Here is a 20,467-nt window from a genome sequence, read left to right as displayed (position 1 = left end):
TGGAGTAGGGATTGTCGAGCGCGATCATTCGGAATTGGGAAAAATCCAAAACAAAGCGAAGAAACCATCCCATCGTCCCGTTTTTTATCCTGAAGATATTCTGTTGTTGAATGCTAGACACGGAGAATTGGAGCTCGCTACAACCCCTGCGCATCGTGCCGGCCGATCACTGGTGTTCATCCTGTCACTATGAGGCGACCTAGCACAGAAACGAGACCTCCGCATAACAGCGAGCGGAAATTGCCATGCTCGTATGCGGCACAGCTGCCCAAAATCCGCTGATCTTACGTTCACGCTAGGCTCAGGTAAGCCAGAGTCTTCAGCGACTATGCCAAGCTGGCCGAAATAATGCAGCAGCTGGACACCGCAAGACGGAACGGGTTGAGCTTTGTCACTGCCGCCTAAGAGAGTCTAGGCCTTGACAAAGAGAGGTAATGCGAGAATTTTGGCGCTTCTTTGTGACTATTCGAAGTTTAACAGGGCTGACTACTGCAGCTAGCGTTACATGAAACTTCATTAATACCAACCATAGGGAAATGGCCCAGCTGCTTAGGCACAATGTCCAAGCTCTGAGGCGCTTGACAGCGGGAGAATAATAACCAGTCAATCATTCCAGCGACAGCTGCTTGTCTTCTTCATAAACGCTTCGGTGGCAGCTGAGGCCACCGCATGCATTCTTCAAGAAACGCTCTCTGCGCTCTTGGTTGGGACTTTTGGCATGGCACGTATGATACGATATATGTTGCTAGCGTTGAAGCTTTTGGAAAGTTTGCAGCAAATCCCTTGCAGTGATCCACCGGCTTGCGCCATGCACACAAAAGTTCTGCGCCGATCCGTATCTTTCCAATGAGTGTGCGGCGCGGGGAGTTTCGCCGCGGGACGAGTTCCGTGGTGCCGTTCCTAGCTCCAACCGTTAGATGGCTTTACTGGGGTAGAGCGGAACATCATCCGTTTCTGGTTCCATCGACAAGCTTCAAAGTCATTATCAGTAAGATGAAATCTGTTAGGCAATGCGCACTGGGGATGAGGATGCGTCTCGAATGCCTCTATGAACCAAAGCGAGAGGTGCCTGAATCCGTGGAACCGCACACGTGACATATTTGCTTGTTCGACCTTATCAAAGTGCGGATACGAATGTGGACTTACGGAAGGCTACAGACTTAGAGAACAGGCTAAGTACATGTGGAATCGCGGGGAGACACAACTTCCAGTTGGCGACGCTTTGCAAGATGAAACTCTCTTTCGACCTACGAGTGGAGATAACACCGACGTGCTGTGCCTCCTTGAAATAATATCGCTCAGAACCCATGAGCTGTTCGCCCGGAAATAAAGAAAAGGTGGCCCTGTCGGTCCGGCCGTGTTGGTACTCCCTCCCCAAAACAACCAACGAATGCAACCAAAAACTGCGACGGTGGGTTCTGACCAGGGTATTACGGGCTATTCTACCAGTAGAGGCTAGATTCATGCAGTTGGCTGAATATGTCCCTACTTGCTTACTGTGGGATGTTGATGGTCAGTCATCCTGCTATCGGATGGCTGGCGAAGTCACGTCAGTTGAGACAAGAAAAACCCCTTGTGGAAACTGAAGTTGCAGTCTTTCTTCGCTTTACAATCCTGAATCGTTCACCAAACCTCAGAAAACACCATGTCTTCTTTCCAAGATCTCGATCCCACTTTTGACTACATTGTGGTTGGTGGTGGAACAGCTGGTCTAGTTGTGGCTTCTCGCCTCAGCGAAAATACTAGCATACGCGTCCTTGTTGTTGAAGCTGGTGCCGACAGAAGCGCAGACCCTTTGGTCCTGACGCCTGGTTTAGTTGCAGGCGTCTATGGGAAGGATGAATATGACTGGAATTTCACCTCAGTTCCTCAGGTAAACCAGCGCCTTTACCCAGCCAACCGTAATTATATTTATGCTTACCTTCGATAGCCTGGTTTGAACAACCGAAGAATCAACCAAGCACGAGGGAAGATGCTTGGAGGCAGCTCTGCTTTAAACTTCATGTTGATGCTGTATCCATCAAGGGGAGTTCTAGATGCCTGGGGTGCGCTTGGCAACGCCGGCTGGGGTTTCGACGAGCTCGCGCCTTATTTCCGCAAGTTTGGCACCGATCATCCTCCTCCCCAGTCTGCAAGGGATATGGTCGGGTTGGACTATCATGATGAGACTTTGAGTGGAAAGGGACCAATTCAGGTCTCGTTTGGCGAAGGCTACAGCCCTATGAACGCCGCGTGGATGAGCACATTCGATAAGCTTGGCCTCGGCGTGACTAGTGATCCTCGGGGTGGGAAGGCTCATGGGGCTTTTCAGAATCCGTGCAGCATTGATCCGGAGAACAAGACAAGGAGCTTTGCGGCGAGCGCTTACTACACCGCGGAAGTGGCTGCACGACCTAACCTGGTAGTGTTGACCGAGACACAAGCAAAGAAAATCATCTTTGATACCGCCGGTAATGGTGTTTCAGCGACTGGTGTCTGCATTGTCAGCAAGAACGGCGAGGAGAAGATAATTGAGGCGAAAGTGGAGGTCATCCTTGCTGCAGGAACTCTCCAAACACCTCAGTTATTGGAGCTGTCTGGCGTTGGTGGGAAAAACTTGCTCGAGAGCCACGACATTCCTGTGGTGATTGAAAATTCCAATGTTGGAGAGAACTTGCAAGATCACCCGATCGTCTGCCAAAGCTTTGAGGTCAATGAGGGAGTGCCGTCAGCGGACGTTCTCCGAGACGGAAACATCCTCAACGCCGTTGTCGGCCAATATATGGCCACTCGAGAGGGTCCACTGGGCCAAAGCACAATCAGCGCTGCATACATGCCTCTCGCCGACAACGACGGGCTGTTGTCAGAAGACGCAAAGAAATGTCTGCTGGCTACACACGAAAGACATGCGAGCTCCTCGACTGGGAAGCTTGTGCGCTCTCTTATCGAGACATCGGACGAGCCAAGCAGCGAATATCTGCTTTTCCCATCTCAAATCACGATTAATGATCATCCGGCCAACATGGCCGAGTACATCTTGCCTTCCAGGCCGGAGAACTACATTACTGTTATGACGGTGTTGAACCATCCATTCTCTCGGGGAACGGTCCACATTACCAGCCCCGATTACAAAGTGTTGCCGACATGGGATCCGAAATACAACTCAAACCCCCTCGATCTGGAGCTTCTGGCCCGTAACGTTCAGTTTGTCGAGCGAATCGTGGGCACTGAACCTTTCAGCTCGCTACTCAAGCCTGGAGGCAAACGCTTACCCGAGTTGACGGGTGACGACTTGGAAACTGCCAAAGATATTGTGCGTCAGAGACAGATTTCGGTGTTCCATGTTTCAGGTAGTTGTGCCATGATGCCACGGGAGGACGGTGGCGTTGTAGACGAGCGATTAAGGCTCTATGGGGCGAAGAATCTTCGCATTGTCGATGCTAGTGTCTTCCCGATTGAGCCCTTGGGTAACATCCAAAGCACTGTTTATGCGGTTGCCGAAAGGGCCGCTGACATCATAAAAGAAGACATGTTGACTGCCAGATCCAAGGAGTAGGGCAGGGACGGAAGAATTGGGCATGGACTGCTGTCACAAATCGTCGCAATCTTACATGTACTCAGACAAGTTCATATTGCAGTACGCACTTAGGATACGTAATGCCTGTACTGTTAGATCGGATACATGAAATGATAGCAAGCAGTCGCATGAGAGACTGGACTAGCGTCTCAGATGCAGCTATTGTCACTCTTGAGCATCGAACATACTGACAATGAGTCTGAACGTTGGATGGCCTCAGTCATAGTGAAGTAAGATCAGGGCCGGGAGAAGTGATTAAATCAGGAAAGGTGTTATAACTGCATTTTAAACCATCTACAATATCAGAACATGATTCAGTAGTTCTAGCTATCCCAGCGCCATCCTCGCTTGCTGTGTGATCCTCCATAATGTTCCCAAATCAATCCATGTACCGAATGTTACCAGGCCAAACAACATGTAGTGTGTGCAAGTTGTGGTAAATATCAAAGATTGCCGATCTTTCCGGTCAAAAAGTCAACTGCCTCGGGAACATGGCGTTCGTAGTCAAGGTGAGCAGGCGTGATCTCGAGAGTGCCAGTGCATACCTTATCGCCTTCGTTGCAAATGAGTTTGAGTTTGTCTTTGGGGAAGTTGGGGATTTGGCCCTTGTCCTGCTGATTTTGGGTATCGCCATAGGTGACGACTCCCAGAATCTTGCTCTTAGCCGAATCAGGGAGGTTTTCAATTGCGCGATGTGCGGTGGCAGCTCCTTGACTGCAGAAAACACCAATGTCAGTCTCAAGTAGCTGATACTGCGTTAATCAACAGCAACATGCATACCTATAACCTCCAGCCACGATCTTGGACTTGCCACACTTATTGGTAGCATCGGTCAAAAGTCGCTTCATCTCATCGACACCGACGGGATCAGCTCCTCCTGGGAGAAAGTTGGTCGTGAGACCAGCGGCGTAATCTACTCCTTCTGTCGCCACTTTGTTATCGCCGTACTTTTTCTTCAGGCCGTCTGAAGTCGGAGGTCCTACGGTTGAGCCCTGGCAAGTTTGACGTCAGTCATCTGATGTGTATGTGCATTTTCCCCCTCATTCACATCGCGAATACGGCCTAGGCTGATCTGGACGTGGGACTCCGAAGCGCGGCGGGGACTTACCATGTTTCCGACTTCCGTGGAACCCCGGGCGAAGATGAAGATGACATCACGGCAGCCTCCTTGTGTGTATTCCTTTGCAATTATTCCGGTCTGGCGGCTCTGGAGTCGAACTGCGGTATCGACCTGGGTGCGGTGGGCTAGGAAAATTGGACTACAGACTGCAGTGGCAGTCAAAGTCAGGATGGTAATCTGAGTCTTCATCTTGTGGTATCCTAATGATAGCGGGTGTAAGTATCGTGTTTTGTATGTAGGTACGTAGAGAAAATGGCTGGAGTGTGCTGTCGTTTGAGTTATGTTTGCGGTGCCGATTTGACTTGCACATCGATGGTAGTCAGCCTCGAAGGCCCGGGTTTATATCTGAAATGAATAGTTAGGTCATCATCAACAATGCACCTGGAGGATCTATAGGTGCTTTTGGACACGAAGGCGAAATTGATATCTCATGTCTCGGCATGAGGACATACCCCGATTGAGACTTCATACGTAGCTGATGACGCCCACGCATCATGAGACCGGTGGGAGGGCGCCAACACTTTACAGATCACCCCTACTACTTTGGCATCCCTAGTCACGTCAACACAATGCAGCCCGGATCACTGGGGAATGGACTTCAAAACATCAGATGGCCTGCTACAAGCAGTTACGGGCGCGAGTTTGATGGGATATTTCAGATCGTGAGTGCTTCTGCATCAGGATATGAGGGATAGTACTTTGCACGTATTTCCTTTCATCGACACCGATGAAAGGATACCCTTGCGACGGACTTTCGGTTTGTTTAGCAATAGTCCGTCACCGCCCGGAGGTGGCTTCCTGTGCTGAAGGCCTTTCGGACCACTTCGTATCATGAAGTTCGAGGGCTCATCAAGAGTAGAAGGATAGCATAATCACACAGCAATCCTTTGCAAGCGATGACGTTGGTATTTGTGTTTCTTAACAGCGGCGAGTATTACGATAACGACAGTCCGTTGATGTTAATGTCAGACCGCTTCAGTGCGTACTTTAATTCCCATGTCCGAGAAAGTTGCTGCTAGTAGTCATGACCCAAGATAGCATAATGAGAATAGATTGTAAAGCTAAAATAAATAACCACGCAGAATGATCACTTCGAAAAGGTGCCCAATGGGTGCTTGGTAGGACTTATGAGACTAATACCCGTCCCTAAGCCCACCCTTGAAGCGATGACATTTCTTGAGATAGTCAATCATGAACTCGTTCCTGAGCCCTTTGTTCTTCCCTATGAGCTCCCACCTAGCCTTTGAAACCCCACTCCAATTTTTGACTCTTTCGTCGCGGTCCTCCCAAGGCTTTTCAGAAGAGAGCTTGGGTTGATCCTGGAATCTACCAATGAAAAACCATAGTCGAATTTGCGGGTGAGGCAGCGCAGCATCAAAGGCATTCTTGTAGACCCTTTTCTCATTGGTGTAAGACAGCACAGCTCCGCTGCGTACTAGTCTTTTAACAGCTTGAAACCTGCCGAATGTACAAGCTGCCATCAGACTGCTACCTTGTGAACACCCTTCCACGTTCGGATCAGCTTCATAGCGCAGCAGTTGTTGGACACCAATGTCTTTGCCATACATAGCAGCGAAACATAGAGGACTATAGTTGTCTTTGGTCTCTTCGTTGAGATATTTCCGAGTTCTGGGGTATCTCTGAAGAAGTCGCCAGAGTCTATAAAGAAGACCAGGGTCATTGCCCATAAAAGCAACGGACAGAGGATTCCTAGTTCCAGAATTGTCTGCGAACTGTAAGCAGCCGGTGTTGAGAATGCAAGCAAGTAGGCTTGTTTTCATGGGCCCCTCTTCGGCCTCATACTTGTCAGGGCTTAACAATTTGAAGCCGTCTAAGGCCGGATCGAGCCCTCTTTTCACGAAATAGTTGCAAACTTCGACCGCTGTATCCTTGTCACTTAAAGCGTATTGTAAAGGTGTTTTCCCGCTATCATCAGTCATCAATGCCACTTCTTCGCTTTGATCCAAGACTCTGATCATTTCCATGTTGCCTGCCGATGCTGCATACATGAGAGCTGTTTGGTTTTGGTCATCATAAAATTTCAAACTAGCACCGGCCTTCACCAAAAGCCGGACTGCTTTCGTCGAGTCGAGCTCAACTGCTAGTATTAATGGAGACCTTTGGTGTTCATCTGGACCATCTACATCAGCTCCATCTGAGAGGAGCGGGTTTAAGGATGCCTGAAAAGACGATAGAACGGCACAATGAAGCAGAGAGCCTGTCCTCGACGCCCCCTCATCCAATACATGTCTTTCTGAGAGGCTAAACTGACAGCATTGATGAGGTCAGATGGACTCCCAAGCATGGGTGCTGTCGATGTCCTACGCAACGACCAAGAGCGCATCATTGAGCTTCAAAGTTAAGTGATCAGTATTTTCTTACTTGTAGCTTGAATAACGAAAAGAAACAGAGACTAGAGAATTAAGCGAAAGACCGGTGGCGTACCTAAACTGGTGATTGGGGTCTTTGAGACTGGCAAGCAAGAACTTCATCGCCTCTGAGCTTGATGCGAGAGCCGCGACGTGAAGTGGACTGAGGTTTTCGTCTACCCACTCAACTCCTTGACGAAGAGATTCTTCCAGTGCCAACTTAATAATGTCCACTCCCATATTCTTATCGATGATCAATGAGACCACACCATGTAGTCTAGAAGGTAGGTGATTGCAACCGGACAATTCTACGTTTGCACCCCGGGATAGCAGCCACTTTGTCATCCGCTTTCTGCCAAGAAGAATGGAAATGACTAGTGGACTCCGAGGGCATGTCGTACAATCAGGAAGTTCCACATTCAAAGACACCCCCTGACGAGTGATTGCCTTCAGAAGCTCGAAGTCGTCATGCTGAATGGCGCTACTAACTACGGCTGGAGATGGCGGTATCATTGAAACTCGGTCACCAAATGTGAGGGTGGGGACCATAGCTCTTTCGCAATCGAGGCCTTTCACTGACGTCTTGACCCGAGAGTGTACCGGACTCAATGAAGAGAGAAGATTTACAATGTCCTAGGATCAGTTTGTTTGCAATTGCGCTGTCCAAAGCCGTCTGTGACCTTATATTCCTAATGGATGTGTCGAATCCGGCTGCAAGAAGACTATCGACTGGATCCGATGCTCCATAAAAAGTAGCGATATGAAGAAGTGTATTGCTGCCAAAGCCTTTCGTGAGTAATTTATCGCCTTCAGGAGAGCAGGGTACTTTGTCCTCAAATTTATTTGTGAGAAAAGCGTGGAGTAAAGCCTTGACCGCTTTGGTTCTTCTTGGCTGTTTACAACCACTCAAAGGTTTAGTCAAGTCTGGAAATGGGAGAAGATATTCACTTTTCACATAGGCCCCTGATTTGTTTAAGATGAAGGTGCGAATAGTTCCAAATGCGTAGTATATGCATTCTTTGAGATTCCAGGTACCTCAATCCGTTGTACTCTCGATGAGAGAAATGCGCAAGTCAGGGTGACCGATGGCTGCTGCAAGCTGCAATGGTGTAAAGTCTTGCGAAAGAAGAGCTGCCAGCATGTCCTCAGCTGTGGATTTGGCTTGGGCCGCTCTGTTGCGGTCTTTACTTTCCTCAAGCCAGTGATTCCGCAGGACACTGCTGTCGGCGATTTTGTGTCTCAAAGCTGGCCCAATGGCCAATCCTATGAGCGAAATCGCACATGAAAAATGAAACAAAGACTTGAAAATTTCCGAGTCTGCGTTGTTTTGCGGTTGTGACCAAAATTTTGCCGTGGCTATCGGAGTAAGAGCGAAAATCGTAGAGTCCGCATGACCGAGCCGTCGAATACAAGTAGAAATGGTCTCCGATGAACCGCTCAATCATGTGGTTCACATTCAACTTGAGATCTACAAGTGGATCTAGTTTGGTCTTTGTTGCTTTGGAAACGAACATCTTGAGAGAAAAGGTTGAAAGTTCTTCATCGGCCTTCAGTCGATTAAACTTGAAGAAGCTGACATCAGACTCGTCGTCAATGCTCGCGAGATATTCCTTTACAATGAAGTGAGCTAGCTCTATCACGGGCACGGAATAGCGCTCGATTATTCGGGATTTCCGAACCAGGCTGCTGCATTTCCTGAAGATTGTGTCCTCTTCAATGAAATCTTCAGGGCCGAAGTCATTGGTAGGAGAAGAGGCGAAAGATACCGCTTCCTGCATATCAGCCAGTGTCATCTGATTTGGTGCGATCGTCCAATGTAGGTCTCTTCGGACAAGATTCCTGGTTTCTGCGCTCGAGCGACAGGCTCTCAACAGTAGCCGGTGGTAGGTCTCTGGAAGAGTCGGAGGTAAGGAGTTTAAAGCTTCCCGGCGGGCACGATTTGCGCTCAAATCACACAGGTAGTCCAGCTGACATGATACCCATCGAAACCTGCACAGTAGAATATGATTAACAACCGGTGAAAGAAGTCAAGCGGCGTTTTTTGCTTACATTCCTTGGGCTCCGTTGACGAGCCGATGTCGGATCTCCTCGGCGAACAAAGGATTCTGAATGCTGAGATGACGCAGTTGCCTTCTCTTGGCCATTTCAGCATAGATGCAAATTTCAAGGTCTTCCGTATAAGCTGAAATTTCGATGTGGGTGAAGTCATCCGCAATTGCTTCTCGAGCAATTGCCTCTCGAATGTCTTGTTCATCTCGACTGAAAACCGCGACACTGGCGGCTGAAGAGACTCGAAAAGAAGTCTGACAGCCTCAGATACCTCTGTCATATTGTCCCCGCACTCGTCGACACCGTCGATGACAATGAAGACCTTTTCAAAAGCTGATATGATGGTGGAGATCAAATCAATGAGTTCTTTTGGCTCAAGCTCTGCATGAAGGCCGCTCCCTGGTTTCAGTGCCTCGTAGTACTCCTCAAGGATGTTGAACGCTTCGTCATTCTGTTGGCTTGACTAGGCAGCTATTGTGCACAAGATAGTGAGAAGCTTCTCGCTATCATTATTCTTGTAGTCGCAATAGAAGAACGCCACTGCGACTGATTGGTTGCTACATCAAAAAAGTAGGATTGCTTTCCGTGAGCTATAATCCAGTTAAGGGTTACCGCGGTCGACTTGAGCTTTGCAAGTCCACCTGGGGATTCACCTTAGAAAAGTAGTCGATGATCCTACGCCGCTTGTCGTCACACTCGATCCTAGTCGGAATGGCAGTCAAGCGCTGTATCTTCCTGTTCAAAGAACCCAGGCCTCCGATGATACCGTCTTGCTTCTCCAAACATTTCAACATACTCTCAAGGGTATCTGTCGACAGGACTAGAGAGATAGTGTTTCTGTGGCCTTCAATTTGCGCAAGCAACCCGTTGGTGTCATTTGAGGAGTAAGGCCATTTGAAGCTGCGACAAAGCGCCTGACGTGGACTTCCTTCATTGAATCCCAACAATGGCTTTTCCAGTCGTTCACGGCAAGGAGAGTCTCGCGACAAGTGTGTAGATGCTGTGCTTTAAAAGCCGAAGCTGAGCTCTCTTGGTCGAGTGATGAGGCGAGAAGTGCAAGATTCTGCAAGACGCCGGACAAGTTTCGTGTCTGATCTGCCAGGTCTTTTACAGCTTTCTCGGCACCCTTGGCATCCTTGACAAACTTGGAGACCTGCTGGAAGACGGATGCGGATAGTTGGACTATACCGGCGATGCTGCCTGCGATGGACAAAGGATCTGACATTGCGATGCCGAGTTCCGAAAATGACTTTGCTGGCACAGAAAGGGCACGAAGTTGTAGAGACCGTGGACTGACCCCTCAAGGGCGGGGACGTGGCATGTTTAGCCATGAATATGGCCTTTTTGGTAGTAGTATGGCTCTGGGGCGCAGCTAGGCACATTGATAGGCAGATCATGTTGCATCCAATCCCACTTGGTCTGCTTGCATATCACCCCGCCACTCACTCATCATTTTAATGCGATCATGTTAGCATAGTGCTGCTTAACAGCAATTAGTACATGTTGCAATATCGTGATTACTCGATATGCAATTTCGTGAATCTCTGTTCTTTGGCTATTTTAGAGGCGCGAAGGCAGAGACTCACTAAGTAATGCAAGATCTGTTTAATAGCGTAGGGAAAGTAGGTTACGTCGCATACTTGGCCATTAGCTGCAATCATGCGCTCTGACTGACAAGCCATAAAGCTTTGCAGGCATGGCTTCGAGGTACATTTTCGATTCATCACGAGAACAACTATGCGGCCAGTGTTGACGCTATTCACACCTAAAAAAATGCGTGGATTTGTGTTGTTGTAGCTAAAGCGGGTGGCCATAAACGGTGCTGGGCGGACTTTCGGTAGATAGACGGCATCAAGGACGGGTTTAGCAACCCACAAGTACAGAGCGGAAACCTCAAGAGTCCGAATTCGTTCACAACCGCATATATATAGATGCATATATATACTCAACGCAGAAGGTGGTGGATCATCACGAGTCAAAAAGATGAGTAATTCGGACACAGTGTGTGGCTGCTTGCCTGATGTTGCACTAAATTTAAGTTGAAGTAATTTCCAAAATACGGGGTCCCGATCCACCCGCATCGCAATTCGGTCCTCGGCCGTGGAGCCGGCCATCGGGGAGTCCGGGGTGGCCCGTGTCTCTTTCCTGATTTGGATATGTCCCCCGGTCAAGATCGAGCTTTCCGCCGGCCATAGCAGAAGCATATCTAGAATCAGGATGCCCGTTTGTTGCTGATTCCTGTAGATCACTTTGTCTAGTCCGTTCCATCGCATCTTAACTACCAGTCGTTCTTTTGTCCGTGTCGTTATATTGCCCAGCAAGGATGCGCGTCTCTCTTCTGTCTTTCGCCCTTTTCACAACCTCGGTTCTGTGTCAAGATGCTGAACATGCGTGGCAGACACCAGGATCTAACGATCGTGAGTAGAGGACTCAGCCATTTATCCGTAGATGGCATCACGACTAACCTCGATGTCCCTAGGCCGCGCCCCGTGCCCCCTCCTGAACAGTCTCGCGAACCACGGCTACCTCCCCCGAAACGGCCAAAACATCTCTGTAGACGCACTCATCGAAGGCATGCACGCTGGACTGAACCTCCGCGAGGACGCAAAACTCTTCTTCCGCGTACAAGGAAACAAGGCCCTCGAGGCATCGTCGACAGGAAACAAAGATACCTTCCACCTCAACGACTTGAACAAGCACGACCTCATTGAGCACGACGCGTCACTGAGTCGAGCGGACATCTATTTTGGCGATAACTGGTCCTTTAACCAGACAATATTTGACGAGACCAAGTCATACTGGCCTTCAGAAACAATCTCCATCAGCGATGCCGCCAAGGCACTTGTCGCGAGGCAGAAAAGTGCGGAGAAGATCAACCCTGAATACAAGCTGCCGCTCGACGGATACACCAACTCGTTGGGGCAAACGGCCATGTATCTTGGTCTCTTCGGGGATTATGACGATGGAAATGCCAACAGAGCCTGGGTTGAGTGCTTCTTTGGTAAGTACAGCTTTTTGTCACCGAAACCGCCGAGAATGCTAACGTTGACTTCCACAGAGAACGAGAGACTGCCATTCGAGCTTGGCTGGCAGAGGCGTTCGGATGACGACAAGATCCCTGCCACGGGCATTCTGGCCCTTACGACGAAGGTTGCGGTGCACTATCTTGCAGCAAAGATTGGCCTCTAAGAAGCGCCTTCATTGTGCGGGTTGTGATGCAAGAATTAAAATCAAACCATCTACTAATAGCTGCAATGAACGTCATGTTGATAAAGTTACCAATGCGAAGTCCGATTTGTGATCGAACAGTCAGAACGAGGCTCGAACCTAGGCCATGCGGAACCTTGAACCAGCCTCGGCGAATCAAAAGAGGGTTATTATCCCTCAAACCTCGGGCTCGGGGTCTTACGATATCAAGCGGAGAACTTACCAAATTGATGCCCGAAATGTTGCCTACAGTGGACATTGGTCACGCAAAAGTCCAAGTGGTCGTTGGTGCAGCTCACGCAGCCTGTTGGTTCACCAACAACGTTTATGCATGACACCATCATTAAGCCAGCAAGTACCAACCGTTGGAAGTGGAGAAATACATACTGCAATGATACGAAAGCGTGTAGAGTTGAGTCGCGCGAGCGGAGCGCGGAGTCCGGTCCGGTGGTCCCTTGACGGTGATTGATCAATGCTCTCCAGGGTCCGTGGATTCTTCAGCAGTGCCAAGAATCGAGGGTCTGTTGGTTTCGTCGTTTTGAGTTTCTGTGAGAGTCTCTGGCTGTCTGCGGTCTTGGGGGATAATAAAGAGCCCCTCTGCAGAGGGTATTTTCGACTGTGGTCATGTTTGAAGCTGGTGGGGTTGCCTATATGAAGGACGAAATCTTTTTTCAACCTCTTGATACTTTGGCCAACTCGTCCATTCTGACTCGTTGTATCCAGGTCGGCTTCATATTCATCTAGTAATCATGTCGACGCCAAACTCACCACCAAAGATCCTTCTGAGTGGCGCAACCGGCTATGTTGGCGGATCCGTCCTACACCACCTACTCAAGCACCCTTCCCTCACCCTCATCATTACCTCTTCCTCTCCAATCACGGTTCCAGTCCGTGGCGGCCCGGACCGCGCAGCAAAGCTCTCGGATTCATACGGTTCACTCGTGAAGCCTGTGCCCATCGCCTCTTACGACGATACCCTGGCCCTAATAGCCCTTGCCTCTGAGCATGACATCGTGATCAACGCAGGCTCGGGTTTTCATCCACCATCGGCAGAGGCCTTCGTTCACGGTCTCGCTGAACGCAAGGGTCGAAATGGGGGACGACCGGTTTGGATCATTCACACGTCGGGCGCTTCCAATATCGCGGACAAGCCCTTAACTGGAGTGAACAGGCCAGATGCCGAATATGAGGACGCCTTTGCCGAGAAGGTGTATGAGTTTGAAGAGGTCGAAGACGCACAAGATCCGTATCCTCAACGGACGGCAGAACTAGCCGTGCTCCGAGTGGGGGACGAACTCGGCGTCAACGCAGTCAGTATTCAGTCACCTTGCATCTTCGGGCCCGGCTCGGGGCTCTTCAACAAGGCGGGGTTGATGATCCCCATAATGACGGGCTACGTCCTCAAAAATGGCTGTGGATTGACGTTGGGTGATGAGACGGGCTGTATTGACTACGTCCATGTCTCCGACCTTGCGGACCTCTACGTTCTCTGTGTTCTAGACATCATAGAGCGTGGTGGGGTCAATATTCCCAAGGGCAAGAAGGGGATCATGTTCCCGACCGTGGGGAGGACGTTGACGATCGACATCCCGCGAAAGTGTCTTGACATCGCGTTTGCCACTGGAAACCTACCCAAGAAAGGAGGGCCGCGGGAGAAGATTGTGAGGAACGTCAGTCTTGAGGAGGCGGCGGAGACGTGTGCTGGGAATAAGGATGTTGCTGAGACTGGATATGCTGGGCATCGTAAAACGAAGGGGACGGTGGCACGGGAGAAGTTGAGGTGGAAGCCGGTTTATGGGGAGGAGGCTTGGTGTAAAGACTTTGAGACGGAGTTGAGGGCTGCCTTGAATGGGCAGAGGCCATATACAATGGGGAACTGTATCGCTGGCACGAAGTGAGGTGACTATGAAGGTGTCTTTAAACACCTGCTGAAGTATTCGGCTCTAAGAGATATGGCTTACTTGAGTTCACATCTGATCGTCAGGCAAAACGACAACGAAGCGACAAAATCGATTGTGAGGTGCAATAGTACATGTGATCGCAACGCGGCTTGAGCTGGATCTTCATCGCACGCCATGCAGATCTCGGCGTCACCTGTGTAGGTGGTGTTGATGTGAAGTCGTGTCCTGGTGCACTCAATGGTCGTTCATTACGTCTCATAGTAGCGACAGCCGCAAGAGTAATGCAATCGTCATCCTTGTTTACACATATTCAGAATTCCCAATGACTTCGAAAACCAGGTGATTAGCATTGGTTCGATTAACTTGTCAGATCGCTATGAATGATGACATCTGAGACTTATGAAGGAAGAGACAAGGCGGCACTTCAGGAAATATATGATTGTGGATTGGATTGTGCTTTCAAAATAATTGCTAGAGCTCCAGGAGAAGCCGCGGCGGGAGCAAGAGGTGCCAGGTATCAAAGGCGACATTTTCGGTGAGAGCCTGATTCTTCTGCCGAGCGATTGATTTCGGCCAGCTAGATTATCGTGATCGTAATGTTGATCGTCTGACATGTTCCCAACATTGGATTGATTCGTTGCTTCATTGACAATCAGCAGTGGCGCGCCCGTGGTGGCTGCATAATGGTAGTCTCATGACATCTCATGCACGCCAGCTGGTGTTACTAACGATGAGAACTGAGTGATGTTCGTGGTCCAGTTCGAGGAGTCAGATCATTGTCAATGAGTCTCATCAGATCTCGTGAAATCTCAATTTTGTATGTACGGCTTGGTATGTTCGCTCAATATGCACACTCGAAACAAGTATTTAACACTATGGTATCGGCTTTTGCGGTATCGCAGGCGTGGGGTGTAAGTGACTAGTCGCAGCAACCCATGTTCTTTGCTCTTTTGTTCAAGCCCAATTATTTCAGACCTCCAAACTTGATACACTTCTCGATCCAGCCCTTACGCGGAGTCTCGGGCGGCGCTTGTTGCTGGTGCTGAGGCGGGTTGTTCACGCCGCCGCCCCAGCTACGCCAGGTGCTTTCGGTCGCTTCAGTCGGGGCCATGGAGACGCCGCGTTCGCCAAAGACGACCGGCGGCGGGTCCTGAAGCCAGGGGGCTGCTGGGGGTTGCTGTTGGCCGGGTTGCTGGGGCGGTTGAGTTTGGTACAGAGACAAAAGGGAGTTGGTGTTGTAGTCGGTTGAAGGGCTTCCGGTGTCGTATTGGCTAGACGGCGCATACCGCTGCTGAGGCGGAGGAGCAAGCCCTGATTGTTCGACCTGGTCGGTGCTCCGGTAGGCGTCTGGCACGTTCGGGACCGGCGGGGCGTTGACGTTGTTCGTGCTGGCGCCGAAGCCGCTGCGAGTTGAATACATACTACTTCGGCCGGACATGGGGTTTAGCTTCAGCGGGTGGTGGCGACGAATCCAGCTGGCGATGGAATTCCGGACGTTGGGCTGGGCGACGGGTGCGGGCTCGAGAATCGGGAGTTGGCGGGCCGGATCGTACCTCTTCTCGTCGAGGTAGCCTTGGGGTGTGAGCGAATTGCGGTCATTACCGTACGTTCCGTTTCCTGCACTGCCGTTCTCAGCGGCGTAGGCGTGGCCCATAAGTTCGGCAAAGATGCTTGAGGGTGAGCGGCGGGATGGACGAGCGGCGGGCATGGTGGGTGGTGAGAAGGTTGACGACGGATCCCAGTATTGATGATTGTCGGGCGAGATGCTTCGTTCGTAGAGGTGGCGGGCTTGACGGCGCTTTCGGTAGCGGAGGCACCACCAGATGCCGACGCCGATGACGAGGAAGAGGGCAGCGATGGCTATGAGTATGGTTAGATTAGATGTTCATCAAGTCGTGGCATCGAAGCTCGATGGCAGTGATGAGTAGTGAGATAACATACCAATAGTCCCGAACGCGATCGCAGTCGGCGTCCATCCAATGTCATCAGACCTGTCGTTCCCTAGGCCCGTCTCATTACCTCCTCTGGTCGTACCCCCTGTCGGTTGCGAATCGAAGCTGGTAGTGCTGCGGCTGTTCGGGATGGCAGTGGGAAGAGTCTCTGTCGAGCTCGATGATTCAGTAGTGGTGCTGATGGAGGAAGAAAAAGGCGTAGCTCCGGTCTCTCCACGTTGCGGGCCGCGTGGAGGCTCAGTTGGTCTCGGGAATTCAGTGGACGTAGGCGATGGAGAATCGCTCGATGTGCTGCTCTCCGTATCCGTTGGGTTGGCGGGGTTGAGAACGGCAGGCGGAGCCACTCCGACCGCTGGTGGCGGAGGGGGCGCCGTTGGTCTCGCGCCGGGTGGGAACGTAGTGCTCTTGGGCGAGGGGGAATCTTCGTCGTCGGATGAGATTTCGCCCTTGTCATCGCGGACCTCAATCTGCAGATCGTCTCTGATATATCTCGGGCGGCGAATAGCGCGCCTATGCGTGTACTTAGTCTCGCTATCACTTATTCTTGCTTCCAGAATTAGTAACCTACCTCCTCAGAGTGCCCATAGGAGAGACCATTTTGAGTTTGGTAATGAGTAAACAGTTAGGTTGTTTTGTTGATTGGTGGTCAAGTGCTAATAATTCCGAGTCTACGGTCGAGGGAAAAGTCACAAAGGTATGAAACTAGGTCGTCGAGACGCAGATTTGATGAAGCAGCGCAGCTGAGAGGGAGATCGAATGGAAAAGAAAAGGGCACTGCCCGCGAAGAGAAGGTGAAGAAGGTGAAGGAAGGGACGAAGAGAAACTTGCGAATTCGAGAAAGAAGCTTCAAGTCATCTTGGCCTTGTATCGAAGGGAGGGGGGGAAGAGTGACGTTCCCAGAGTTGTTAGTTGCCGAACGACGTGAAGGGTAAACGTACAGAAGAACCTCCAAGAGGGCTTCGAAAAGGAAGAAACAGGGACGTCTTTACTTTTTGGTCTCGTCTTTTCCATCCACCCTTGCAACGTTGCCAGCTCCTCTGGGCCTGTTTAGAGCCCGTGCAGCCGCTGTCTTGTCCATGTCATTGCGTCAGGAAGCGCTGTTGCTGCGAACACCCACACCACCTATTCACTGTGCCATCCCTGGCTTGGGGGGCATTGGGGGAGTCTCTCTGCGCGAAGTTGGGATTGTTTGCCTTTCCTCTGCTCCTCTCCGTGTGGGTTGAGGTTACTTGGTGGAGGAGACTGGAGGAGCAGCCCGTAACCTTTCCAAACCTTGCCTGTCGCCAAGAGAGGAACAATGCGGACAAGTGTAACCGAGGAGGCAGCACGAGGCAAGAAGAGGCGAGTAATGGAACGCTGGCGCCGATGTTTCTCAGTTTCAGAGTTGCCTGCCAAGAGGTCCGAAAACGACTTCGTGCGACAAACCCTCCGCCCTTCCCCTTGCTCCCCTTACAACGTCAAGCCACTTGCGTGCCAACCAGCTACGGTACCCTACCATTTCTCGCATTCCTCAGCCAAGGGTTCAGGGTTCTAGGGGGGGCCCGGTCCCCGTCTCTCCCGCCAAGACGTTCCGCTGTCTGCCGTCTTTCCGGCCCCCGATTCGCCAGCTTCCACTCAAAATCTCCAGAGTCCAGCGGCTTCGAAGCCGATGTGGGCGGCCCGGCCGGGACCACTTTCTCGATTCCTCTTAGTCTCCTAATGTCCTCCTCCCCGATTGAGGCTGGAAGGAGGCTCAGTTCTGTTCTCTTCACTCCCTCCGAGGCTGGTGTCCTCGACGTGACCAGGGGTGATGAATAGTCAACATTCAACATCGACATGGTTCCTTCGCCAAAGGTGAGAACCGCATCGTTTCAGAATGTCTTCTGTCCCCGCCTACGCCGTGGCCGCCAGCGCCTGAAAGATTAGATCGGCCGTCCCGGGTTGAGCTTTTCTTGGTGACGGGGGATCGCACGTCAAACAGCCCCTTTCGCCCGCAAGGTCCGCCAATCAATTTTGCAAGCCTGCTCCTTCAGGTCCATTTGAGGTCTTTCAGACTGAAAGAGTGGAAGAGAACCCTCCGCATTTCGATCCTCAGCGAGTCACGTTTCCAGGGTGTGCTGGTTGGACTTGAGGGTGCAGAGGCCAGATCGGGGAACCTAAGTTCCTGCCCAAGGAGGAGGATGGCAAGGTCGAACTCTTTTCGCCAAGAAGACCAACCTGCAAACGCCAAGTTCAGTTGACAATTTAACGCGCGAATGCACAAGAGACTGATGGGGAGAGCTGCCCTCCAAGCTGGGGCGAAAGCTCAAACCAGCCTTTAATCAACCGAGAATCCACAGACCATTGGCTCCCCCGTTCAATTTAGTTCGAACGAACGCACCCCCTAGAACTCTGCTCTGCTTTTGTCAAACCTTCCGATACCTGCTTGCTTTTCCTTGACACCTTGTGACTGAATTTCAGTTGTTGAAGGCTTAGAAGGATAATTCATCCTTTCTGCCGTTTGTCGATCGTGTTCGTTTGCGCGTTCTCAAACAGCGCCACCCGCAATGCAATTCGTGGGGTTTCCGCTGCACAGCGCAAGCGCGCATGAGCAAACCTGGGGATCTACAGTTTGAACTACGAGCGATCCCCCTCCTGCTGGCGGCCGCGTTGCACCATTGAAGGAGAGGGAATGGAGATTAATAACCATAAGGCTCTCGCCCCTGAATGAAGTTCCTGTCGGTTGCCTTTACGCGTTGCACTGGCTTCATTTACTCGATTCCGCTAGCATTGCTTGACATCGTCCGGAGTGTCCTTCCACGGGGAGATAGAGAGCTTTTCATGAACTTGAGACGATGGTGGGCAAAAGACCCCGTCGAGCTTGAAAGCTTGGCCTTTCCCGACTGCGCAGTGCTCGAAAGGGGCGCGGCAGTGAGTGGGCTCTGTCTAATCTACAGGTGAGGCAACCTTAAATGCCTGCCGCGAGTCAATCCCGCCGGATACCTCGTAATACTGGGCCCCGCGGACTTGTAGGGGGCGGTTAGCGCTCGGGCGATGCAATTTCCAGCATTTTCCAGCATGGCCGGCCGGTCACTTCATCTCGCCATCTAAGCTTAAAAGCCTGTTGATATTGATCAACAGACTATCAACAGGCTTTTCGACTTTCGACTAGGAGTTGCTCGCCCACATACCGGATCGTCGTGAAGCCGGTAGATGCCAGAATGGTAGAGTATGTCAATATGCATCATTCAATGCCATTTATCTGCGAGATCTTTCAATACTGTCGCAATTTAGATGGACGCCGAACCATATATCGCCGAGCTGCGCAAATGCTGCTAGCTTTATTGTTGGGAAGTTCTGTACTCATAGGTACTTTAATGTTTACGACAAAGCCGTCAATGGACCATACTATTTGGGATTTCACTAAGAAGGAGAGATTGGTCTAACTAGGGTGGCAGGTTACTTGAATACCGCAGGTTACCTACCAATGACTATTTGTATACTACGCTTATCATCTTTTCGTATGATTGCAATATACAGCGTGTGACTGGCAACATAGTGGCTTGCGAGCGAGTCTACAAAACTACCGTGTGCGGCACTCCTGCACGCGACACAACAGCTTGTATTTACACTACGTGTTCACCTTTCGTCAACTTGGACTGGTGAGCCCTAGCCGTGCAAGTGCTGAAGTAGATTGTCGGTAGGGAAACCGTGCAAGCCTCGTATTCTGTCTCAAATCAGCCGCACAGAGTACTATCAACAGAGATTATCAAGGCTGCGGTGACCATAGATGCAAGAATCTGCTTTGCGTAGACAGCTCAAATTGTCACCTTGCGTATTGCCATTGCTTACTGAAGATTTTGAGTTGAGGATTTTCCACCAAGATCATGCTGAAGTATGTGAGTCTGGAACCTCTGCCGACTACATCTTGAGCGACAGGTAAACCATTGATATTTATTTTTCGTTTTGAGAAACGCGAGGTTGCTGATGATACCTGAAGAAGGTTCATTGAGCTCTATGGGCCCACTGATAGAAGCCCTTGTCGCTAGTCTCTTCTCTAAGTTCTGCCAGGTTTATTTCAGAATGCCACCATCTCCATGGCCCGCGCCCCTTCCCGTCAGTTGATGGCCTCTTCACCGCTACCTCCGCAAATTTGCCAAAGTGGTAACTGACCATGCAGTAGATACAATTCTTCCATCCCTAGTAGTCCTGTAGAGGTCCTGGCCACGTCTGCCTTGCATGGTAATTTCTACGTCTACGCGCTCAAAAAGCTTTGGCTACCATATGGACTTTCCATTGGTGCTAATTACCGCAATTGCAGTAGTGATGGGACTGTGGTCCGCCTTCACTTTCGG

The 20,467-nt window shown here is 50.6% G+C and overlaps 4 protein-coding genes across 4 annotated transcripts; 3 read left to right on the top strand and 1 right to left on the bottom strand.

The window, feature by feature from the left end:
- Positions 1 to 1,645: 1,645 nt before the first annotated feature.
- N0V96_006603 (uncharacterized protein) lies at positions 1,646 to 3,535 on the top strand (the record flags this gene model as incomplete). Its single annotated transcript, XM_053195066.2, has 2 exons — positions 1,646 to 1,873; positions 1,931 to 3,535. The coding sequence occupies 2 exons, from the start codon at positions 1,646 to 1,648 to the stop codon at positions 3,533 to 3,535; spliced, it is 1,833 nt and encodes a 610-aa protein (XP_053047637.2).
- An 8,028-nt stretch (positions 3,536 to 11,563) lies between these two features.
- N0V96_006602 (uncharacterized protein) lies at positions 11,564 to 12,283 on the top strand (the record flags this gene model as incomplete). The annotated part of the gene is made up of 2 exons (XM_053195065.2): positions 11,564 to 12,095; positions 12,153 to 12,283. The coding sequence occupies 2 exons, from the start codon at positions 11,564 to 11,566 to the stop codon at positions 12,281 to 12,283; spliced, it is 663 nt and encodes a 220-aa protein (XP_053047636.2).
- A 767-nt stretch (positions 12,284 to 13,050) lies between these two features.
- Positions 13,051 to 14,199, top strand: N0V96_006601 (uncharacterized protein; the record flags this gene model as incomplete). The annotated part of the gene is made up of 1 exon (XM_053195064.1): positions 13,051 to 14,199. One exon carries the CDS (start codon positions 13,051 to 13,053, stop codon positions 14,197 to 14,199), a length of 1,149 nt encoding a protein of 382 aa, XP_053047635.1.
- A 967-nt stretch (positions 14,200 to 15,166) lies between these two features.
- On the bottom strand, positions 15,167 to 16,751 carry N0V96_006600 (uncharacterized protein; the record flags this gene model as incomplete). Its single annotated transcript, XM_053195063.2, has 3 exons — positions 15,167 to 16,062; positions 16,144 to 16,664; positions 16,723 to 16,751. The coding sequence occupies 3 exons, from the start codon at positions 16,749 to 16,751 to the stop codon at positions 15,167 to 15,169; spliced, it is 1,446 nt and encodes a 481-aa protein (XP_053047634.2).
- Positions 16,752 to 20,467: the final 3,716 nt, after the last annotated feature.

This window comes from Colletotrichum fioriniae, assembly GCF_027942845.1.
Source record: "Colletotrichum fioriniae strain IMI 355084 chromosome Unknown scaffold_7, whole genome shotgun sequence".
Taxonomy (NCBI): domain Eukaryota; kingdom Fungi; phylum Ascomycota; class Sordariomycetes; order Glomerellales; family Glomerellaceae; genus Colletotrichum; species Colletotrichum fioriniae.
This window is presented reverse-complemented; position numbering and strand designations above follow the sequence as displayed.